The sequence below is a fragment of the Toxotes jaculatrix genome, chromosome 1, assembly GCF_017976425.1.
Source record: "Toxotes jaculatrix isolate fToxJac2 chromosome 1, fToxJac2.pri, whole genome shotgun sequence".
NCBI lineage: Eukaryota > Metazoa > Chordata > Actinopteri > Toxotidae > Toxotes > Toxotes jaculatrix.
The window spans coordinates 22,511,153-22,530,136 of record NC_054394.1 but is presented as its reverse complement, the minus strand read 5'-3'; the positions used below and the strand labels follow the sequence as shown (position 1 = coordinate 22,530,136).

Here is an 18,984-nt window from a genome sequence, read left to right as displayed (position 1 = left end):
TATATAACCAGTTAGTGGTAGTTTTGTTTTTTGTTTCTTTTTTTTAGTTCACATTGTAAAGGATTTGATTCTCAGCTTGAGCTTGAGTTTTTCATGCTGAAAAACTATGTAGCAAATAGTTATTTAGGAGTATAATTTTATTTCATCAAATTAATTATCAGAGAAAAAAGCAGAACAAGTTAATAGTCAAATAAGGGAAGTCTGGTCTGGGCAGGGGAGTAACAAGGAGGATTTCTGTCATGTTTGAAGCTGTGTGCAGTTTAGGCATCAAAACCTAATATAACAATACTTTATACCAGAAAGTCTCATCACAGTGCTAAGTTGTCCTTCTCAACTTTGTATTACTCAGCCTCAAATGAGACAATAAGAAAGTGGATTGTTTTTTTTCCATATACTTGATTTTGATCAGTTTGGGATTTTAAGGCACTCTGCTATTTTCAATAAATAGCCATCATTTTAATAGAAATGACCTATTCAGGATTTGAATTTCTCAAAGGGTTTTTCTCAAGGGTTTTTTTTTTTTTTTTGATACTTTCATTATCACAGCAGGGAATGCACAGCTTATGCATAATAGAGATAGATATCGATAGATCTTAAACACTTAAACAAGAGCTAGTTGTCTGACATTATGGTCTCAATTTAAGACAGGAAAATGGCATGTCTTTTGTTAAAAAGCATGGCTGAAGTATGCAGGGGAGAATGTAGCAGGGTCCTAATAAGTCTTAGACAGCAGCATTAAAGCAGCCTCTGCGTTCCTTCTAGGGTTTTGCACACCCTCGTGAATTGATGAGGGTGTCAGCTGACTACCCGTAACACATGCACTTGCAGCCTGCACAGCTAGGGCGAGTGTGTGTGTGTGTGTGTGTGTGTGTGTGTGTGTGTGTGTGTGTGTGTGTGTGTGTGTGTGTGTGTGTGTGTGGACTCTCACATGCTTCCTTTTCATACAGAAAAGATAAAACATTTCATTTACCATATAACAGATATTTTACATTACATTTAAATCATTTCAGTAATGTGTCAAGGGTGCACTCCTAAATTCACCCCTTCATGGATTCACTATTTTACTGTGAAACGAGTGTGTTTAGAATTATATACTTAATATTAAACACGAATTTGAGTTAAAAGAGTCCAGAAGATAAGGCAAACCAACCAACCGAAACCAGTGGATGTAACTCAGCATTCGGTTTGGTGTTTTCCCTCCCAGTTCATTACATTTTAATTACCTTTAATTAATCAACCCTGACACGTTGACTCGTGCGAGTTCCCCGAAAAAGTGGTTTTCTTTGTAGTATCATTCCTGGAAGTGCACTATTTTTCTTATTAGGTGTCTCTTTACACCTTGTTGGTGTCACCTCACCTACGTTACGCACAGTTATGTAAGTCAATTTTTTTAAAAAGTCATGTTTAACAGCAAACTTTGTTTTTATCTTATGTACTTAAGCAGGATAGAATAATGATGTTTCGCCGCTGTATATTTGCAGCATGTTGTTTTTATTACAGGGAAGGGTTGGCTGCCCTGAATAGAGCTCACAGATGAAGACAGAGGGGAAAGGGCGGGGGGAGCGGGAGGGGGTCCTCACGTGACTGGATAGCTCTAAATGCTACCAGTTCACATGACGAGACATGGCTTACTCAGTCAGTGTGGTTATGTCCGACATCTAACTGCGTCTACTGAGCGTTGTTTCCCCAGCAGGACGTTTTCTTTACGAATACCACATTTAAAACTAAAAGTCTTTTTTTTTTTAATCTTCAGATAGCAGAGAAACGTAAACAACAAGAGTGACGCCTCGGTTTTAGCTAACAGTCCGTCAAGTCAAGTGCAGTTTGTGCTGCGTCGCGCCACAGACCCACCTGCGCCTGCAGCGGCGGCGACACAGCACCACTTCTCCGGGCTTTGTTTTTGTTTCCATCATCCATCCCAGCCGGGACGAAAAGAAGTGAAGTCTGCCCTGTGGTGTGGTCTGACCTGAATAATGAAACTCTCTCACGCTTTGGCCGCGCTCATCATCGGCGGGTGTGCGGCTTTAGGTGAGTGTTTTGCGGGTTAAAGCTACTGGTCGCCGTCCTGCTGCGACCGTTGGACCAAACGACGTTTGGTTGGTTAGTCGAATGTTAACCAGTGGACTAACGGTTGACTAGCTAAACAAGTAGTCGATTAATCGTACAGATTAGAGAATTAAAGATTCTTTGGCAATTATCAACTAAGGATTATTTTCATCATTTATTCATTAGACGATTATTTTTCCACTTAATCCTATAGTCTGTGAAGTGTCATTGACAAAATCAAAACTCCCAAGGTGACATCTTCATAATTCTTGTTCTGTTTGAACAATAATCCAAAGTCTAAAGATACATGCAGTTTACAGTGAATAACGCATTCAAAGGCATCTGTTTACCGCTTGAGAAGGTGAATTGTTACTTCATCATTCTGACAACTAATTAATTAATCAACTAATTGTCACAGGAGTATTTACTATTTTCCTTCTCATACAACTCCATACTTCCTCTCCACTACAATTTAGAGGGAAATATTGTACTTTTTACCTCAATAAATTAACCAGTTAGATTATATTAAAATGAACAAAAGATTTTAAAAAAAGATTATAAAATATGATGCTATGTTATCAATTAAAGTATTGTACGTAAGTAGATGACAGAAAATCAGTTGGCAACTATTTTGATAATGGTTCAGACCAAGATTTTCTTGGTATTGATATTTTTCACAATTTTCTAAAATTTGATCGCTCAAATGATTAATCAGTTAACCAAGAAAAATGATCAACAGATTAATCAATAATAGAAGTAATTGTTAGTTGCAGTTGAGTATTGTCTAAATGTAGTTGTATAGTCATATGTGTGTACTTGGGTGTTATGAATAAATTAGGCTATTATTTAGAAGTCTTTCCTTCTTGAACCACTTGCGTAGGATGTAGAAATAAGTTTCAGACATACATGCCTTGACTTAATATATGAAAATAACAAGGTCCTGGTGTGGGTCAAAAACCAGTGGAAACTAAGATATATCCCTCCAAGATTGATCGAGTGGATAAGATCTGCGGCATTTCAAGGGTTTATGTAGATCTGTCTCTCTAAAGTCCAAAATCCAAAGGTCAGTTGTCCTCAGGTAGTTGTGTCAAAACAGACCCGAGAAGTCCCTGGACTTAATTCTATTCTATTCTGTTCTATTCTATTCTATTCTATTCTATGCTAATGTAATGCCCAGGTTTTGTTAATGCTGTGGACCAGCAGATTGGCCTCATTGTTGTGTCATTTGAGAGCTTCACGTGACCGCTATGATGGCTTTGTTTTGCACACAGCCCAGCAGGGGCCTACTGACAGTGTTAGTTTTTATGACCCGTTTAATCATCCTGAACACACACTGGCACCTGGTTGCTGACACAGGAAAACAGGCCAGTACAGTTGTAGTTTGAGTATTTGCAGTATCTTTTCTTTTTTTTTTTTAAACCACTTAAAGCTTTTCATGAAGTGTATAACTGGATTGCTGTAGTTCTTTGTAAGTAAGCTCTAACTACCATAGGTGTTAGGTTTTGTCTTCCCCTCATCAACGTGTTGAGAACTCCTGCTCAAGACCCTGTTGACCTTAGAGTGTAAGCACATCAGCACCAGCATTTCCTCTCAACACAGGGGTTACTGTGGGATTCTTTTTTTTTTTTGGTTATTCTCTCCACCACTGTCTAGCACTGCTATCTGCAGCTTCATACTTTGTACACACAGCCGCTTTTACCTCATGATCAGATTGCAGTGTTGTGTAAACCGTCTGCTGTGTGTTTGCAGGGTGAACAGAGGGGTGACATTGGGGTCAAGTTTCAGCAAGGCAGCAGGGGGGATGGTGCGTGACTGACAGACACTGAAGCACAGTGCTATTTCCATTAGTATCAGTGGATTGCATTAATGTAGAAAGTTGAAGATGAACGGAAGAGAGGGGAGGGAAGTGAGAAGACTGTGAAAGAGAGAAGAGTTCACTCAGTTAGCTGTGTAATAAGCGAGTAATGAAATTAATACCAGTAACAGGGTGGACAACTAACATTGCCCACAAGCCAAATGCTGAATGAATCTGTCTCTCAGCAATGTAAGCAGGTAAACAGCTACTGTTTTGGGCATCTTTTCAATTCCAAACATTTTTCTTAGCTGTAAAATATTGTTAGTGATGAGTGAATTTGGAAACCTGCCAGCAATGGTAGCCTGTGGACAGACAAATCATTTTTTTCCCCTGACAAGAAGTTTTTATTTTAATGGTCCCAAACAGTTGTTAAGTACTTTATCATTAAAGTCTTAGTGAAGAAAATGCAGAAGTACAATAAGAATCTGTTTGATGGAAATTCAGCCAAAGAGGAATAGTCTCAGTCATACAACAGCCACATTTGAGCCAAACCGCCTCAGCTTCTTTGTAGAAATTCTGGGAAGTGTGAAGCAAGTGGTGAAACTCCTGTGTTGCGTTACTGTATTATAAAATGCTTGAGAAAGTTTTTTTAAGGACACAAGTTGTAGGGTTGATAAGTACATGAGTCCTGAATAGGCGCTGCAGCTTCCAGTACAGCCACTATCACACATCCATAGACACACAACAGTGAGTTGGCAGTTTTCAGGGCATAAAGGTATTAATAGCTTACAATGCAAGTGTAAAAGTTGCCAGGTTGGATTAGTTGGTAAATGCTGCTTGGTAATTCTGCTCATAGGAGCCACATTTAGTATACCTAACAAGTATGGCTCCTGACTTTATTGGCCTTGTTCCATTAAGTGTCCCAGGAAGTCTTTCCAGTGAGCCAGTGTGTACAATACCAAAACCTGGAACTGGCCCGCCTAAATGCAATACACCCATTGTCAATATTATTGGTTGTTGCTGTGGTTTTCCTGCTTTCACATGTCAAAATGTCTGCCGCCCCCAAAAAAGTATAGAGCTCTGGGTGGGAAGGAGTCAGAGAGTGTGCAGTTTTGATCTCTCACTTTTAGCTGTCTGTAGCCCTCTGGTGGTGGCTTGTGTAAACTGCTTTAGTGTATATGTATGACATGGCATTATGTAACTCTGCATTTGCCCCAATAAACCTGTTATCATTTGTACTCATTTTGTAATCTTTATCCAACTAGGCAAATCACATAATAATCAGAAAATGAATACAGTGGGTATGGAAAGTATTCACACCCCCTCAAATTTTTCACTCTTTGTTATATTACAGCCATTTGCTAAAACCATTTAAGTTCATTTTTTTCCTCATTAATGTACACACAGCACCCCACATTGACAGAGAAACACGAAATTGTTGAAAGTTTTGCAGATTTATTAAAAAAGAAAAACTGAAATATCACACAGCCACAAGTATTCAGACCCTTGGCTCAGTATTTAGTAGAAGCACCCTTTTGAGCTAATACAGCCATGAGTCTTTTTGGGAATGATGCAACATGTTTTTCACACCTGGATTTGGGGATCCTCTGCCATTCCTCCTAGCAGATCCTCTCTAGTTCTGTCAGGTTGCATGGTGAACATTGGTGGACAGCCATTTTCAGGTCTGTCCAGAGATGCTCAATTGGGTTTAAGTCAGGGCTGGGCCATTCAAGAACAGTCACAGAGTTGTCCTGAAGCCACTTCTTCATTATTTTAGCTGTGTGCTTAGAGTCATTGTCTTGTTGGAAGGTGAACCTTTGGCCCAGACTGAGGTCCTGAGCACTCTGGAGAAGGTTTTCGTCCAGGATATCACTGTTGATTCACTGTTGGGACTGTATTGGACAGGTGATGAGCAGTGCCTGGTTTTCTGCATCTCTAGAGCTCAGCCACAGTGATCTTTGAGTTCTTCTTTACCTCTTTCACCAAGGCTCTTCTCCCCCAATTGCTCAGTTTGGCTGGACGGCCAGCTCTAGGAAGGGTTCTGGTTGTCCCAAACGTGTTCCATTTAAGGATTATGGAGGCTACTGTGCTCTTAGGAACCTTAAGTGCAGCAGAAATTTTTTTGTAACCTTGACCAGATCTGTGCCTTGCCACAATTCTGTCCCTGAGCTCTTCAGGCAGTTCCTCTGACCTCATGATTCTCATTTGCTCTGACACGCACTGTGAGCTGTAAGGTCTTATATAGACAGGTGTGTGGCCTTCCTAATCAAGTCCAATCAGTATAATCAAACACAGCTGGACTCCAATGAAGGTGTAGAACTATCTCAAGGATGATCAGAAGAAATGGACAGCACCTGAGTTAAATATATGAGGGTCACAGCAAAGTTTTCTTTTTTAATAAAAAGAAAACTCTGTCAGTATGTACATTAATGAGGAAAAAAATGAACTTAAATGGTTTTAGCAAATGGCTGCAATATAACAAAGAGTGAAAAATTTAAGGGGGTCTGAATACTTTCCGTACCCACTGTATATGTGTGTGTGTGTGTGTTAAATCAGTGAAGCACCAAATTATCCAAATGTATTTACCAATAAAATGACCTCTATTAGCTGTCCATCTCACCATCATGTCACACTGGGCATTAATATTTTTTATAATTTTATTTATTATAAAATTTGATTGTGGGATGTTTTTAGTATTGTGAATTATTGCACACAAATTAACACTCATGTAACTACCATGTTATTTGTTTTTCCTGAATATGGGAGAAACAAAGCCAAAAATAGCTATTTTTCCAGTATATTTTCAGCTTGCACAAGTTTGTTTTTAAGTTGTTTACTTTTATTGGCATGTTTTTCCATATTATTTCAATAGTGTGACTCCCCTACAGGTTGCATTCAGGCTGTTACTCTTGAGGTGAAGGAGGGGAACTCCACCTGCATTAAGGCTGAGCTTTCTGCATCGTTCTCCATCACGTACAACACCTCTAGTAGCACAGTATGTACAGCGACAACAGTTGTCTGGTCTCCGTCTCTGAAAGCATTACAACAGTGTCATATTCCCTTCAGTTTATCACCCTTCAAGTTTATGCACTTGTCTTTCCTCAGAGAACAGCGCAGGTCTCTCTGCCTAACTCCGCCACAGTCGATACAGGCAGCAGCTCATGCGGCACAGACGGCAGCTCACCGTGGCTGGTGGCGGTGTTTGGATCCGGCCACGCACTGGGGCTGAGCTTTTCAAGCAATGGTAGTCTGTACAGTGTCACTAACCTGACGCTGCAGTACAACCTCAGTGACACATCTGTCTTCCCTGAGGCCAACAGCTCCAGTGAGAACAAACACTACAACAGACTTATTCTATCACAGAAGATCATTGTTTTACTTGCTAGTAAACATACAGTAAAGAACAGGTGGGCTCGTATATGACAAGTAACTTATAGATGTAACTAATCTGTTGTATGTTTGATTGTGTCCTAGTTGTGGTCACTGTAGAGTCAGCTTCAGTTGGGATCTGGGCGACAATCAACACCACCTACCGCTGTGTGAGCGCCACCACTTTTACAGTTGGTGGAGCAACTGTCACTTTCTCTGATGTGAGGCTAGAGGCGTACATGCCTGGAAATGACCTGAGTCCAACAGGTATTACTCTGATTGTTTTTGCTCCTGAGTGGGTGGGTTTCTAGGATGTTGGACCTTCATCTTAAAGGACCAGTGTGTAATTATCTTTTTTCTTGTTATAGAAAGTGTATGTATGGCAGATAAGGCAAGTACCACAGCTCCATCCACCACTGCTGCTACTACTACAACAGCAGCTCCAGCACCAACCCCTCCAGGAACACCTGAACAGGGCACGTACATTGTAAACAATAGCAACGGCACGGTTTGCCTCCTGGCCCAGATGGGACTGCAGTTCAACGTCTCCTATGTCTCTAAATCTCAGAATAAGGTAATGTGGAGCTTCACGAGCAGCGACGGCTCACAGTGAAGTAATTGTTTAACAAATTTTTAATACAACTTGAAATTAAAGAACTTTTTCTCTACTTTTCCAGACTGTCCAAGATTTCGTAAACCTGACTCCCAATCTGACAAGTTCATCAGGATTATGTGAAGCCAGCAGAGCTACCTTGGTTTTGACACAAGAGCAAACCACTGCTCTCAACTTCACCTTCACTCTGGTAATTTCATCTGTACTTTCTGTGAATTAGGCCACTTGGACACTTTGTTTTTGCTTGTGTTTGGATATAAGTGTCCATTCAGCTCTTCCTCTGATCTACAGAACTCCACGACCAACAAGTACCACCTGAGTGGGATAGCTCTGCTCGCTAATTGGTCCGATATGACTGGTATGTAATTTGCAAAATTCTTTTTTCCTGGCTCTGACTTGTTTAATATAAATAAATACTAATCCCATTCTCTTCACAGCTCCTTTCTCAGCCAGTAATATGAATCTGAACTACCTGCGGAGTACTCTGGGCCGTTCTTACATGTGCAACGCAGAGCAAACTTTGGTTGTGGAACCAAACTTCTCTCTCAACACATTCAGACTGCATGTCCAGCCCTTTGGAGTCACCACCAACCAGTTTGCTACAGGTATAACTGCCCTTCTTTTCTTTTTTTTTCTCTGACATTTGTTTGTATACCAGTTAAACAAAAGCAATACAGCATGTTGATCAGTGATCTTTAGAGGCGCTGTAAGGTATATTTTATTACTTATTTTATTAGGCTAGTTGTTTGCTCCTGCTTCCAATCTTTACTCCAAGCTGAATACAGGCTGGTGCTGTCTGCACCTTCATATTTAGCACAGACATCTATGCATAACTCTTCACAAGAAAGTGTAATTTCCAATGTGTTGGATTCTTCCTTTTAAAGTTCTGTAAACCGACTTAGAGACACCTTGTTTAGCTGGATCAAGCTCATCCACACTCATTTCCAATTTTGTAGCAGTTTTTCTGTTGCTATTTTAATGGCTGCCACCAACAAACATCCGATTGCCTCGGGAGTTTCTCCAGCCAGAAATCACTGATGTGAATCAGTGATTGAGTGGTCTGGAACAGGACTCAAGCAGTCATCAGCAAGGTCAATGGTTCAGAATCACCCCTCAGTAATCCATTTATTCAAGCTGTAGCAGGATAGGACAATTACCGAGCCTGTAATAGGAACATGGTGAATTGATTCTCATCTTTTCCATCTCCAGCGGAGGAGTGTCAGATGGACCAAGACCAGATGCTCATCCCCATCATTGTGGGAGCAGCTCTTGCCGGCCTGGTGCTGATCGTGCTCATTGCGTACCTAATAGGCAGAAAGAGGAGCCATGCTGGATACCAGACCATCTGAATGGACCCTTAATTTAACTTAAACCTGACAGACTGAATAGTGGAGAGATGAATCTATGAATCTAAGCGTGCAATTGAGCAAGTGGACACAAGCATGAGTGAATGAAAGCAGTTGTTTTCTGTGGTGAGTGCACGTTTTTTGTATATCCTATGTGACCTCTGGATATTTTACTTCCCTTTCACTTTCTCTGTGGAATGATGATCAGAAGCCAAATATCTGCTAGGTTTAGATGGTGTGCATCTTGATGCTGCTTGAAAGGACTGAGTCTCCATATATTTAGGATGGAGGCCATTTGAATTTGCTTTAGCAAGCTGACCATCAGCTGTTTGGCTCTACTCTTGTTTCATTATGTTCTAGGAAGTGGTTGAATTTGCTTTAACTGCGGTTTGTTGTTTAAAACAATGTAATTATTTTTAAAGAACCATTTAATACCCCATGCAGTTAAAGAGCGAGACACAAATTAACTGTAGGATAAAGCTAATTTTAAAGTTCCAGTGGCGTGTCCACTGCACTGGTGTCTGACAATTTAGGATTTCTCCACAAGTAAAAACATTTCAAGTTAGGTGGAATTTTATTCTCACATATGCCGGTATTGTTTTTTTAACTTCACAAGCATAACATAAACCCAGTGACTCTAAGAGAAGGGAAAGCTCTGAATGTGTGTCTTTTCCAATCATATTCCTCCACAATGGAGACTGATAAATACCTGAACTGCCCAATGGCTGCACTGCAGCTCAAGAAGATAAATGGTAATTGTGATGATAAAAATGTGGGTCCCTGTTTTGTGTAAACAGTGTGTAGTGGTCCAGCCTTGCACAGACTACAACTCTGCATTACTAAAATTTATTTAACAGCACAAGTGAACAGGTGCATGGGTTAAATTTCAATTGTTGCTCTTCCCCTCCCTCTCCCAACAGAAATGTTAATATGAATTGTAGTGATTTGACCATTTATTTTTATAGAAAATGATGTGATCTCATTTTCTATTATGCATCTTACTGAAAGTTAATAAAACTCTTAAAAGTCCAGGACAGATTTTTATTTTTTTTTTTGGAGTACTGGTATTTCATGAAACAGTATCTTTGATGATTTGTTTCATCTGTTCTTGTGTGAAGTGAGCATGGCTGTTTACTGAGAGCTGTTCCGCCAGGTGTACATTACACAGAATACTAAGAGCTGGGATCGACGCCAAGGTTATTCCTGTCCAGTGCAACAAAATCTGATATCAGTACTACAGAAGTTTAAAGGGCCCCAAACACAAAAAAAACTGTAAACACCATTGTTAGAAAAAGAGAATAGCTCTTTCAGTTGTGCTTGTACTGCTACAGTGTACTTGAATTAACTGCATCAAATATTGAATTGTTTAAAGATAAAACAGTATAATTCACATTACCAGAGCATATTCTGCCAGCATGTTATGTCACAGTACGATCAGTCAATTATCCACTTACCCCCACCCCACAAAAAATATTATTCTTTATAATATTCATCACTGAGATGAGTCTCAAATACAGTAGGCAGGTTCCTTGGGGCTGTGTTTGTTGGTGTACAACACATTATTTATCTGACCAGGCCATTTGCTTCCAAGCCTGTTCTTTTCAGTGTCTCTGACTTTTCAGAGTAAAGTGCATAAATACACATTTAAAAAAAGAAAAAAGAAAATAGTCACTTAAGGTAAACTACAAGTTAATTTCAAATGGAATCATCAGCTCATAAAGCACATTACTAAGAATCATCTCATATGATCATATATTTACATTTAGATGTATGGCTGTATCAACATATGACTAAGACAAAAACTACATGTAGTTATTTTGACATTAAGTCAAAAAAAAAAAAAAAAAAAGCTGCAAATGAGCTATTAGGTGCTCCTCCCTGTGGAATGTGTATCAAGTGAGAGCAACAGGTGAGTCGCTTTGGGTTATGACTCTTCTGCAATGATGCGAGATCGACTTGTCACCCGCAGCTTAGTCAAAGTTGCCATGGAGAGACTTCCCGGTTCACTGAAGATTTTCTAGAACAGGTAAGAACCAGCAGGATTATGGGATTAACAAAAGCAAATTACAAGGGATGTTTATTTCGTTCATCAGTTCTTCTTTTACCTGCATAAAAGTGTGGCATTCATCAACAAACGGTCCATGTGTGATCTGCTTGAAGGCTTGGCAGATGTCTGGCAGTGACTGGGCCTGCTGAATCAGAGTCTGGTTGTGGTGGATCAGCGTCAGAGCTACACGGAACAGGATTTTTGAGCCTTCGTAGAACAGGCAGTCCCAAATCCGCAGAACTGTCTGCAGAAAAACGGCAACAAACGTGTAAACACCAAACACGAGTTGTGATGCACAGTATAAAGTTTAAGCTTAATGCTCTTAGTCTTCATTTGAGTTATGATATTTTAATGACTTACTGTATTTCTACTCAGAAAAAGCAGTGCTTTTTTACACTGCAATGGTGGAGGATAAGGAAAACAATGTTAAATAATTATCATGCTACTTAAAATTAAATCAGTTAAACAGTTAATTTGTTATTTCCATATATCCATCCTTTCATTATGTTGCACTTCCTTACCATCTACCTTAAAATTAACCTGGGCATTCCAGAAGAAAAAGAACTCAGAGGAAAAATTCAGACACTGCAGCAGTGACCCTGCATCAGTCTTGGCACAAAATGTCCTAGTAACTGCTACTAGTTGGCGATGGTGCCTGAGAGTGGGGGTGAACTCTCAAGAATAGCAAAAACATCTCAAAGTGTTAACAGCTTTCCAGTTCAGCTGTGTTTGGATAACTTGGATAGCAGACCACACCCTCCCCAGGCAAACAGAGGGAGTTAGCAACAACAGGAACTGTTGGCCAATCCAAAAAATGGAAGGAAAAAAATAGATATATATATTATATTATAAATCCATTATCTGAATCCACAAAAATCACAAATTGTGTAGTACAGTGAATGGTGTTTTTTGACAGAAGATAGATTAACAAGCTTCCTTAAACAACAAAGGAAATTTTGTTCAGTTGCAGTGATGTCTTGACACTCACCTCTACTGGCAAGATGTCTATGTAAAGGCAGATGAACCATCGGGAGACCACCAGGGTCCACATGACGTTATGATCCACCATGGTTTGCCAGACTGTAGGGATTTTAACTTTCACTAGCTCCCCTAACACCTCCTGGTCCGTCTTCAGCCCCAGCATGGCTGGACTGTAGTAGTCTGTAACCACATACACACACACATCATTGTGAGTTATACATTGCTCTTAATTAACTGCAAACGGATATAACAAATTCATTTCTGTAATACAAAAGCTGGACTAACAGCTTAAATGGAAAACCAAATAAAATGAACTTGCCTACATTCTGTCTAACACTAAACAGTTGAATATCACTCCTGTCAAACTACTGTTACCAAGGTTTTTTTCCCCCCAGTTTATATTGACATTCCCTTGTTTGAGTGAGTGTAAGTTACAAATGAAAGCACACTGTAGGTCTTAAGCCATGGACAGATAAAGACCATGTGACCTCTTACGAGATTATTCTTAGCCCAGAGCAAAGGGACAACAAGAACACACACGCACCTGTCAAGAGACTCAAACAGTGGCAAATTAGTGTATACGGCAACAAATACACACCTGGTAAAATTCTGCTGAGTAGTGCATCCATCAGCCAGAAGGATTTCTCTTCATCTTTTGTGATGATAAGTAGATACCCTGCTATGAAGTTCATGCCCTGAAGACAAAAGATAGACACACTCAGGTTGCACATGAAGAGAGCTGAAGAGCTCTGTAATCTAGGGGAGAAACCAGTAAGTGCACACTGGACATGAAATAAGGAGACAAATATCCATTAAAATAGGATACCTGAGTATGATTAGAGATGAATGGGTTCTAGTTATACTACATAAGAGATGTAACCATCAACACAACCGTACTGTGTGTGTTTGAATTACAAAACAGGCGCTTTGGTGAATGAATTTGCCTTTCAAATGCTAATAATTAGCATAGTGCTATACTGAGTTGACACGGACACAAAACATACAATCTTTAGATTCATAAGCATAAGCCAGGGAGTCCCAAATGAAGTTACTGGTAAGTACTGATAACGTAAAAGAAAAAAGAAAAATAATACACTCTTCACAGCATTTCAGTCATACAGCGCTACACAAAATGAAACAATGAGAAATGCTGTCTCGTTCTAACCCACATTACCAACACAGAATTGTAACACAAGGTCCTTGACAATACCAAATATAGTCACAGTAGCAATTTTCAACTCAAGTATCCGTGGGTTTGGGCATTGTATTGTGCACAAATCCATTTCAATGCAGATGCTTAGTAGTTCAGCATTACCTGGCAGTAGCCCACAGCTGGACTGTGCTGACCATAAGCCAGCAGCACATTGTACAGAGCTTTCTGCAGACATGGGCTGGATGTCTTGCGAAACTGGACGTTGTCTGGAAATGTTCTGTTCAAGTCTGAAAGAAAGACAGCACACAGCCACTCATCATTACTCTGTGCTGCGTGTTTGTGTACAAACATCAGTGAGTGAGTCAAAGAGAAGAAAAAGGGAAGAGAAAATGTGCTGTGTTCAGATTATGTCTAAACACTAGCTTGAAAACCTGAACTTTTATAGTTGCTTTTGGCAATAAACAGAACAAATGTACACTGTAGGTGATGCTGTAAGGACTCCATCCCACTCAAGCCAACAGTGGAAAGCACTACAGAACTCACAGGAGCCACAATGCAAGAAACTGAAATTCTTTCTTCTGTCCACCCATCAGTTCAGGGAGAAGGATCTTTTAACCAATTTTTACCGTTGGCTATAGTCAGCATTAATCACCAACCATTGAGCACAATCAGCATACTGATTCAGTTTCCTTATTTTTTCATCTCTGGTTTTTAATGTTTCAGAGGTAAAAGAACACATAACGACAATGTCAGTGCAAAACAAAACTTTACAGCACCAACTGCAACATTTACTGTTCCAAACATACAGTATAATGACAGTTTTAATGAGATTCACATTGGTGTGAAATTTGGCTAATTTGTTTTGTACGTTTATGACGATCTTTGCATTAGAAACTGCTATTTCCACTGATTAGGGGTTAGGTAGAGCTTCAAGTGCAATTTATACCAGAAGACATGAGGCAAGCCTGACCTGTGCAGATGGTCTCCACCAGTTTGCGGTCATGCTGAGCTCCAAGCAGGGACTGGTAGTATCCTGGGTTCTTCTCTAACTGATCTTGAGCCCCACTGGCTGCCATCCAGATCAGAGCCCGGTGCTCATTGGGAATCCCCTTGCGCACATAACGCTTTACTGAAAAAGAGGGGGACATTTAAGTTTAATCCCCACTTTTATTTCAAGCAAGACTCACTCAAGGATGTGTGTGTTGCATTTTCACACTTACATTTTACATTCTTCTGCACCTTGGTTTTGCCCTTCAGCAGTTTGGACCACTTGATGGACCGCCGGGTGAGCACGACTAAATACTCGGACATGAGCTCCTCATATGACTCAAAGTCAAAATCCTCTGAGCGCTCAAAGCCATATGTATCCACCCTGGGCCAAAAAGCACAAGGTCAGAAACTGTTAACAACTAATGAATGAGCCTTTAAAAAAAATTAGGTCTGCACAACAGACCATAAAGCTTGTAACCCCCTTACTATGTACCAAAAACAGTCCAGGCCTTAACTGGTGTTTCTGTGCACATACTGGGTGAAAATAAAGGTATCGTTATGCAAAGATTATGTTCCTCATAGGGGAATGTCCTTGCTGGCAAAACAAAAGCAAGGGTACGCACTGGATGTTTCTGTACAGAGTTTGTGAGTGTGTCACCTGATTTCAGGTGTTGGTTTGGGTTATCGCAGTTTGTTTGAACAGCGCAACAGCCTTTCTTTTCATTGAAAAAAATCATTTAACATATAGTGAGGAGATTTCACACATCTACAGAAAAACTCAACATGCTTTAGTCTAAGTCTATATGTAAACAGTTTGGATAAACTGCATCATTTTCAACTGTACTTCCACTTAAGTCCAGTATACACTCATGTGTTCCTCAATTGCCAGTTTAGTAAGATAAAGTAACAACTCTTTCCTTAACAATGACTGTAACACACTGTGGTGCGAAGTTTTGTGGTGCGCAGAACCCAGACCCTCAGGGGCCCCAAAAGCTCCAAGTTTACTCCCCTCTAAATGTCTACATAATTTTAAACATAATTTTAAATACATAATTTTAAAGACTGCAAATTTGTTAGAACTTTGTACCACTTGAAATACAATATCAACTATGACCAATCCTCTTTCCTCCATCTTGAACTTTAAGGCAAAATCTTTTTGACCTTTTAGTTCTTAATGTGGTCATTTGCTGCAAAGTGTGTTAGCATATTGCTTTAATTCTCTCTGTGTCAAGCAGTTAACACACAGAAAACCTCAGGCAAGATGATATTATTCCATAATAGGAGAAGTGTAGGATGCAATCAACAGTTATTTTCCTTATCAACACAACTAACAGTTATTTTCTTTAATAATTATTAATTGTTCAGTGAATAAAATGTCTGTCATTACTCCCGGAAGCCCAAGTAAACATATTCAAATTGCTTCATTCTGTCAGTCCATCTGTTAAAAACCCAAAGATGTTGAGTTTACTATCACAAAAAAATTGGTAGAGAAGCCAGGACAAGCGAATTTTTGGCATTTCTTCTTAAAAGACTTAGAACTATAAGCAAATATAAAAATATTTGCCATTAACTTCCCATTAGTCAAATAATCTACTGATGAACTAATCATTTCAGCTCTAGAGCACTGGTTGGTTTCAGTGCATGAGGAAATAATAAAACTGCCATATTTAGTTGGGGTCAGTAGGGGCCCAACAACAAAGTTCTGCCCCAGGACCCCCCAGGGAGGTTAATCCAGCCATGCTCCTTACAAATTTCAAACTACTCACACTGCAGATGATATTTTATGGGATTAAAAACAACAAATAACCTCCCGCAGTTATCGCCATTTTTTTAAAATATGACTATGCTTAACCCGAGTTCGCAGAAGTAGATATTAGTTGTAACGGCTCGAGTAACGTGCTAAAGTAGTTAGTTAGCTAACGTTACTGTTTACCTTTTCCACGAAATAAAATAATCATCTATTTTAGGATTTACTTTTCAGGCAAGTAACTCAAATACCGTTGACCTTCCAAAATAGATATGTTTTATGGTTTAAAACGTTTTGTGCCAAGTTAAAGCTACGTCGAAGCCAAACGTTACGTTAGCTAACATTACCTGTCCACCCTGTCTTTAGCTCTGCCGTCGGCGGAGCGGGTCCGGTTATTTGCCTTGTTCTTCTTATCCATCGCCTCTTCTGCCCCGGTGATATCCTGAAAATTTGTGCTAGAGTCTCATCGCATATCCGCCGTGTTGATTTTTTTTTCCAAAACACAAAGGCAAAAGTTTACAGCAAACGTGAACCCTGAAGTCACAGTTTAAGTTGAGGTTAAGTTAGCGTTCACTTTCTCCATGTTTGCGTGCGGAGAAACGGGACGAGACGCAGCTGCTTTTTTCCTCCTGGGATTAACATGCTATTCTCGAAGAGGCAAAGCCGTGAAAAGCACGCTTAGGGCTTTTTCGCCAAACCAAGAACTCGTTTTAGTTTGATTCTTCAAGTATATTATTGGTCCGCTGATGTTCAAGCCGTGTGGGGAAAGCTGAGTTTGCCTCGAGTTTTATCGCCATCCGCATGCACCTGCTGCTGGTCCCCCTCTCTTTGGAGTGCAACTAACTGGCCTGTAACTCTAATAACAACATACAAACAAGCAACGACTAGCCAGATGAATGCTACCCGGTGTAATCCAAATACTTCAAGTCAAGTCCACTCGTCCTGTCCGGATTACTCCATGGAGGATTTCGGACTCGTGACGTTTGCCCCGGGACACACACGTCAATTAGACCTAATGCTGCTTTCAGCAGACTCCTGTAACATCCCACTTCAGAGCCATGATGTCACGACGAAATGTGACTTACGGTGCATTCACGAAGCTTTGGACAAAAAAAAGTGGAGATGCAGCGGTTTTAAGGCAAACGCATAGACAGTACCATGGGCCTACATTCACTAAATGGACAGCAACACCCTGATCAAAAGATTCGTAATTGCACTTAGCGGTTTTGGTATGTCCGATAACACGTGAAGGCAGCAAAAATGGTAGGTTACCGCGCCCTCTTCAGCACAGCCACGCAGCACAGGTAAATGCAGCCACCTGTTAACCTGAGGCTGCTTGACAGCGCTGGATCTGGATTCATATATACCTGCTGCATGCACTGGCGGTGGTTCTACATTGAATTACTCACTGGGCGACAAAAGCTGGGAAAGGGAAAAAGTCATGTAAATGTGGTTTGTCAAAGCTGTACTCAAAAGTGGTTAGGTAAAACTTACTTGAAAAATTACTCAGGCTGAAAAACTATACTGTTTGATGTGCCACTTTTTGTGGCTGCATTTAAAAAAATATATATTTTATTTTAAATAAGTAGCACACTGTCAGAAATAATGACATATTTAAGGAAAAAAAATAGATAAAAAGTTCACCACATTTGTATAGTCATGCTTAGCCCAACCTAGATAAAATAAGTTAAAATTAAAGTTAAAAATAAAAAAGCATTTCTGGCCTAGAGAAACACATAAACACTCAATAACGCCAAACTCCTCATCAGGATAAGCCTTGGGCTGGACAGATGATGGATCACATAGCCCTCTATCTCTTATCCTCTTGTGAAAATACCAGAGTTGGTCCAAATGCAGACTCATATTTCTGCAATGTGTAATCCTGCTGGTGGGTGGGGTTTATACAGTGATTTGGATGAACGCCCAACCACTGCTATGTAGCCATACATCTGTTCTCAGCAATTGTCACTACATGCTTTCTAGAAACTACAATTCTGTGTAAGCGTGTGCTTGAGCGTTGTTTCACAGGGAGACTAGGTGTAAGTCTAAATCCTACTAATCCATCCAGTGTGTGAGAATGTCTTCATTCCAGTGGTGGATTGAAGATCATGATTAAAACCTTTTTGCTTCCTGTTAAATAACCATGTAACTATCAGGGCCATTCGTCAGTTGTTATATACATACACAGCAGTCAGTTTGTATCAAAATCATATTAAACATTGTTCTCATATGCTACAATTGAGCTCAATACATGAATAGCAAATCTACTAAAATGACCATATTCCACTTTGCCAATAATGAAAGAATGAGTGTGCTATTTTAGCTTTGATAAGTTTATTTTTTAAAAAATTGAACAAGCTACATTAATTGAAATTTAATACCATATTATATCTTAATAGCCACAGGGAAAGAAAAGAAAGTCTTGCACAAAGCTGTTTTGCATATAAAATATCTGGAGATGTATGGCATAAAGTTACACATCACCAGTGTGCACTCAACAAATAACAACTGAATTAGCACAGATTTACACTGAGCAAAATTATAATATGGCCTCAAAATGAAATGCTGTTTAAAGTCAAACTAGTCTTCTGTTGCCCAGTCATCTTATCATGTGCAGTGTGAATGCTTGTGCACTACTTGTTTGTCCCCTGTTTTTGGCAGTCTACTGAGATTACAGTGTTGAACCCTTTCAGGTCTTGCAAGTACAAAAGATGATTCATTTGTGCATGCAGGTTTCTGTACAGGAAAAAAAGTAATCATGTTGGAACCACTGCAACAATTCAACCTTCGGAAACAGTGCTTGACCAGCAAACACTGATTCTAGTTCGGAGATTGTGCATTGCTGTCCTTACATTGATACCAACCTAAAAAGTGAAGGTGTCAGTAAAACGTATGAT

General features: G+C 39.8%; 2 protein-coding genes across 2 annotated transcripts; one reads left to right on the top strand and one right to left on the bottom strand.

Annotated features, from left to right (window-relative positions):
* Positions 1 to 1,606: 1,606 nt before the first annotated feature.
* On the top strand, positions 1,607 to 10,198 carry lamp1a (lysosomal associated membrane protein 1a). Its single transcript, XM_041034441.1, has 9 exons — positions 1,607 to 2,028; positions 6,730 to 6,836; positions 6,947 to 7,166; positions 7,316 to 7,477; positions 7,579 to 7,784; positions 7,888 to 8,013; positions 8,115 to 8,181; positions 8,261 to 8,428; positions 9,033 to 10,198. Exons 1-9 carry the CDS (start codon positions 1,974 to 1,976, stop codon positions 9,170 to 9,172), a joined length of 1,251 nt encoding a protein of 416 aa, XP_040890375.1. The 5' UTR covers positions 1,607 to 1,973; the 3' UTR covers positions 9,173 to 10,198.
* Positions 10,172 to 17,058, bottom strand: grtp1a (growth hormone regulated TBC protein 1a). Its single transcript, XM_041034453.1, has 8 exons — positions 16,435 to 17,058; positions 14,571 to 14,722; positions 14,321 to 14,479; positions 13,513 to 13,637; positions 12,796 to 12,892; positions 12,205 to 12,377; positions 11,275 to 11,460; positions 10,172 to 11,186 (listed from the first exon to the last, which is right to left on the bottom strand). The coding sequence occupies exons 1-8, from the start codon at positions 16,503 to 16,505 to the stop codon at positions 11,094 to 11,096; spliced, it is 1,056 nt and encodes a 351-aa protein (XP_040890387.1). The 5' UTR covers positions 16,506 to 17,058; the 3' UTR covers positions 10,172 to 11,093.
* Between the last annotated feature and the right edge of the window lie 1,926 nt (positions 17,059 to 18,984).

Excerpts from the sequence above, each read along its gene's own strand:
- lamp1a (XM_041034441.1), top strand. The coding sequence starts at position 1,974 with ATGAAACTCTCTCACGCTTTGGCCGCGCTCATCATCGGCGGGTGTGCG. Across the intron at positions 6,837-6,946 it reads ACAACACCTCTAGTAGCACA|AGAACAGCGCAGGTCTCTCT; the intron begins GTATGTACAGCG and ends GTCTTTCCTCAG. Across the intron at positions 7,478-7,578 it reads AAATGACCTGAGTCCAACAG|AAAGTGTATGTATGGCAGAT; the intron begins GTATTACTCTGA and ends TTCTTGTTATAG.
- grtp1a (XM_041034453.1), bottom strand. The coding sequence starts at position 16,505 with ATGGATAAGAAGAACAAGGCAAATAACCGGACCCGCTCCGCCGACGGC. Across the intron at positions 14,723-16,434 it reads GCTAAAGACAGGGTGGACAG|GGTGGATACATATGGCTTTG; the intron begins GTAATGTTAGCT and ends TTTTTGGCCCAG. Across the intron at positions 12,378-12,795 it reads ACTCAGCAGAATTTTACCAG|ACTACTACAGTCCAGCCATG; the intron begins GTGTGTATTTGT and ends ATGTGGTTACAG.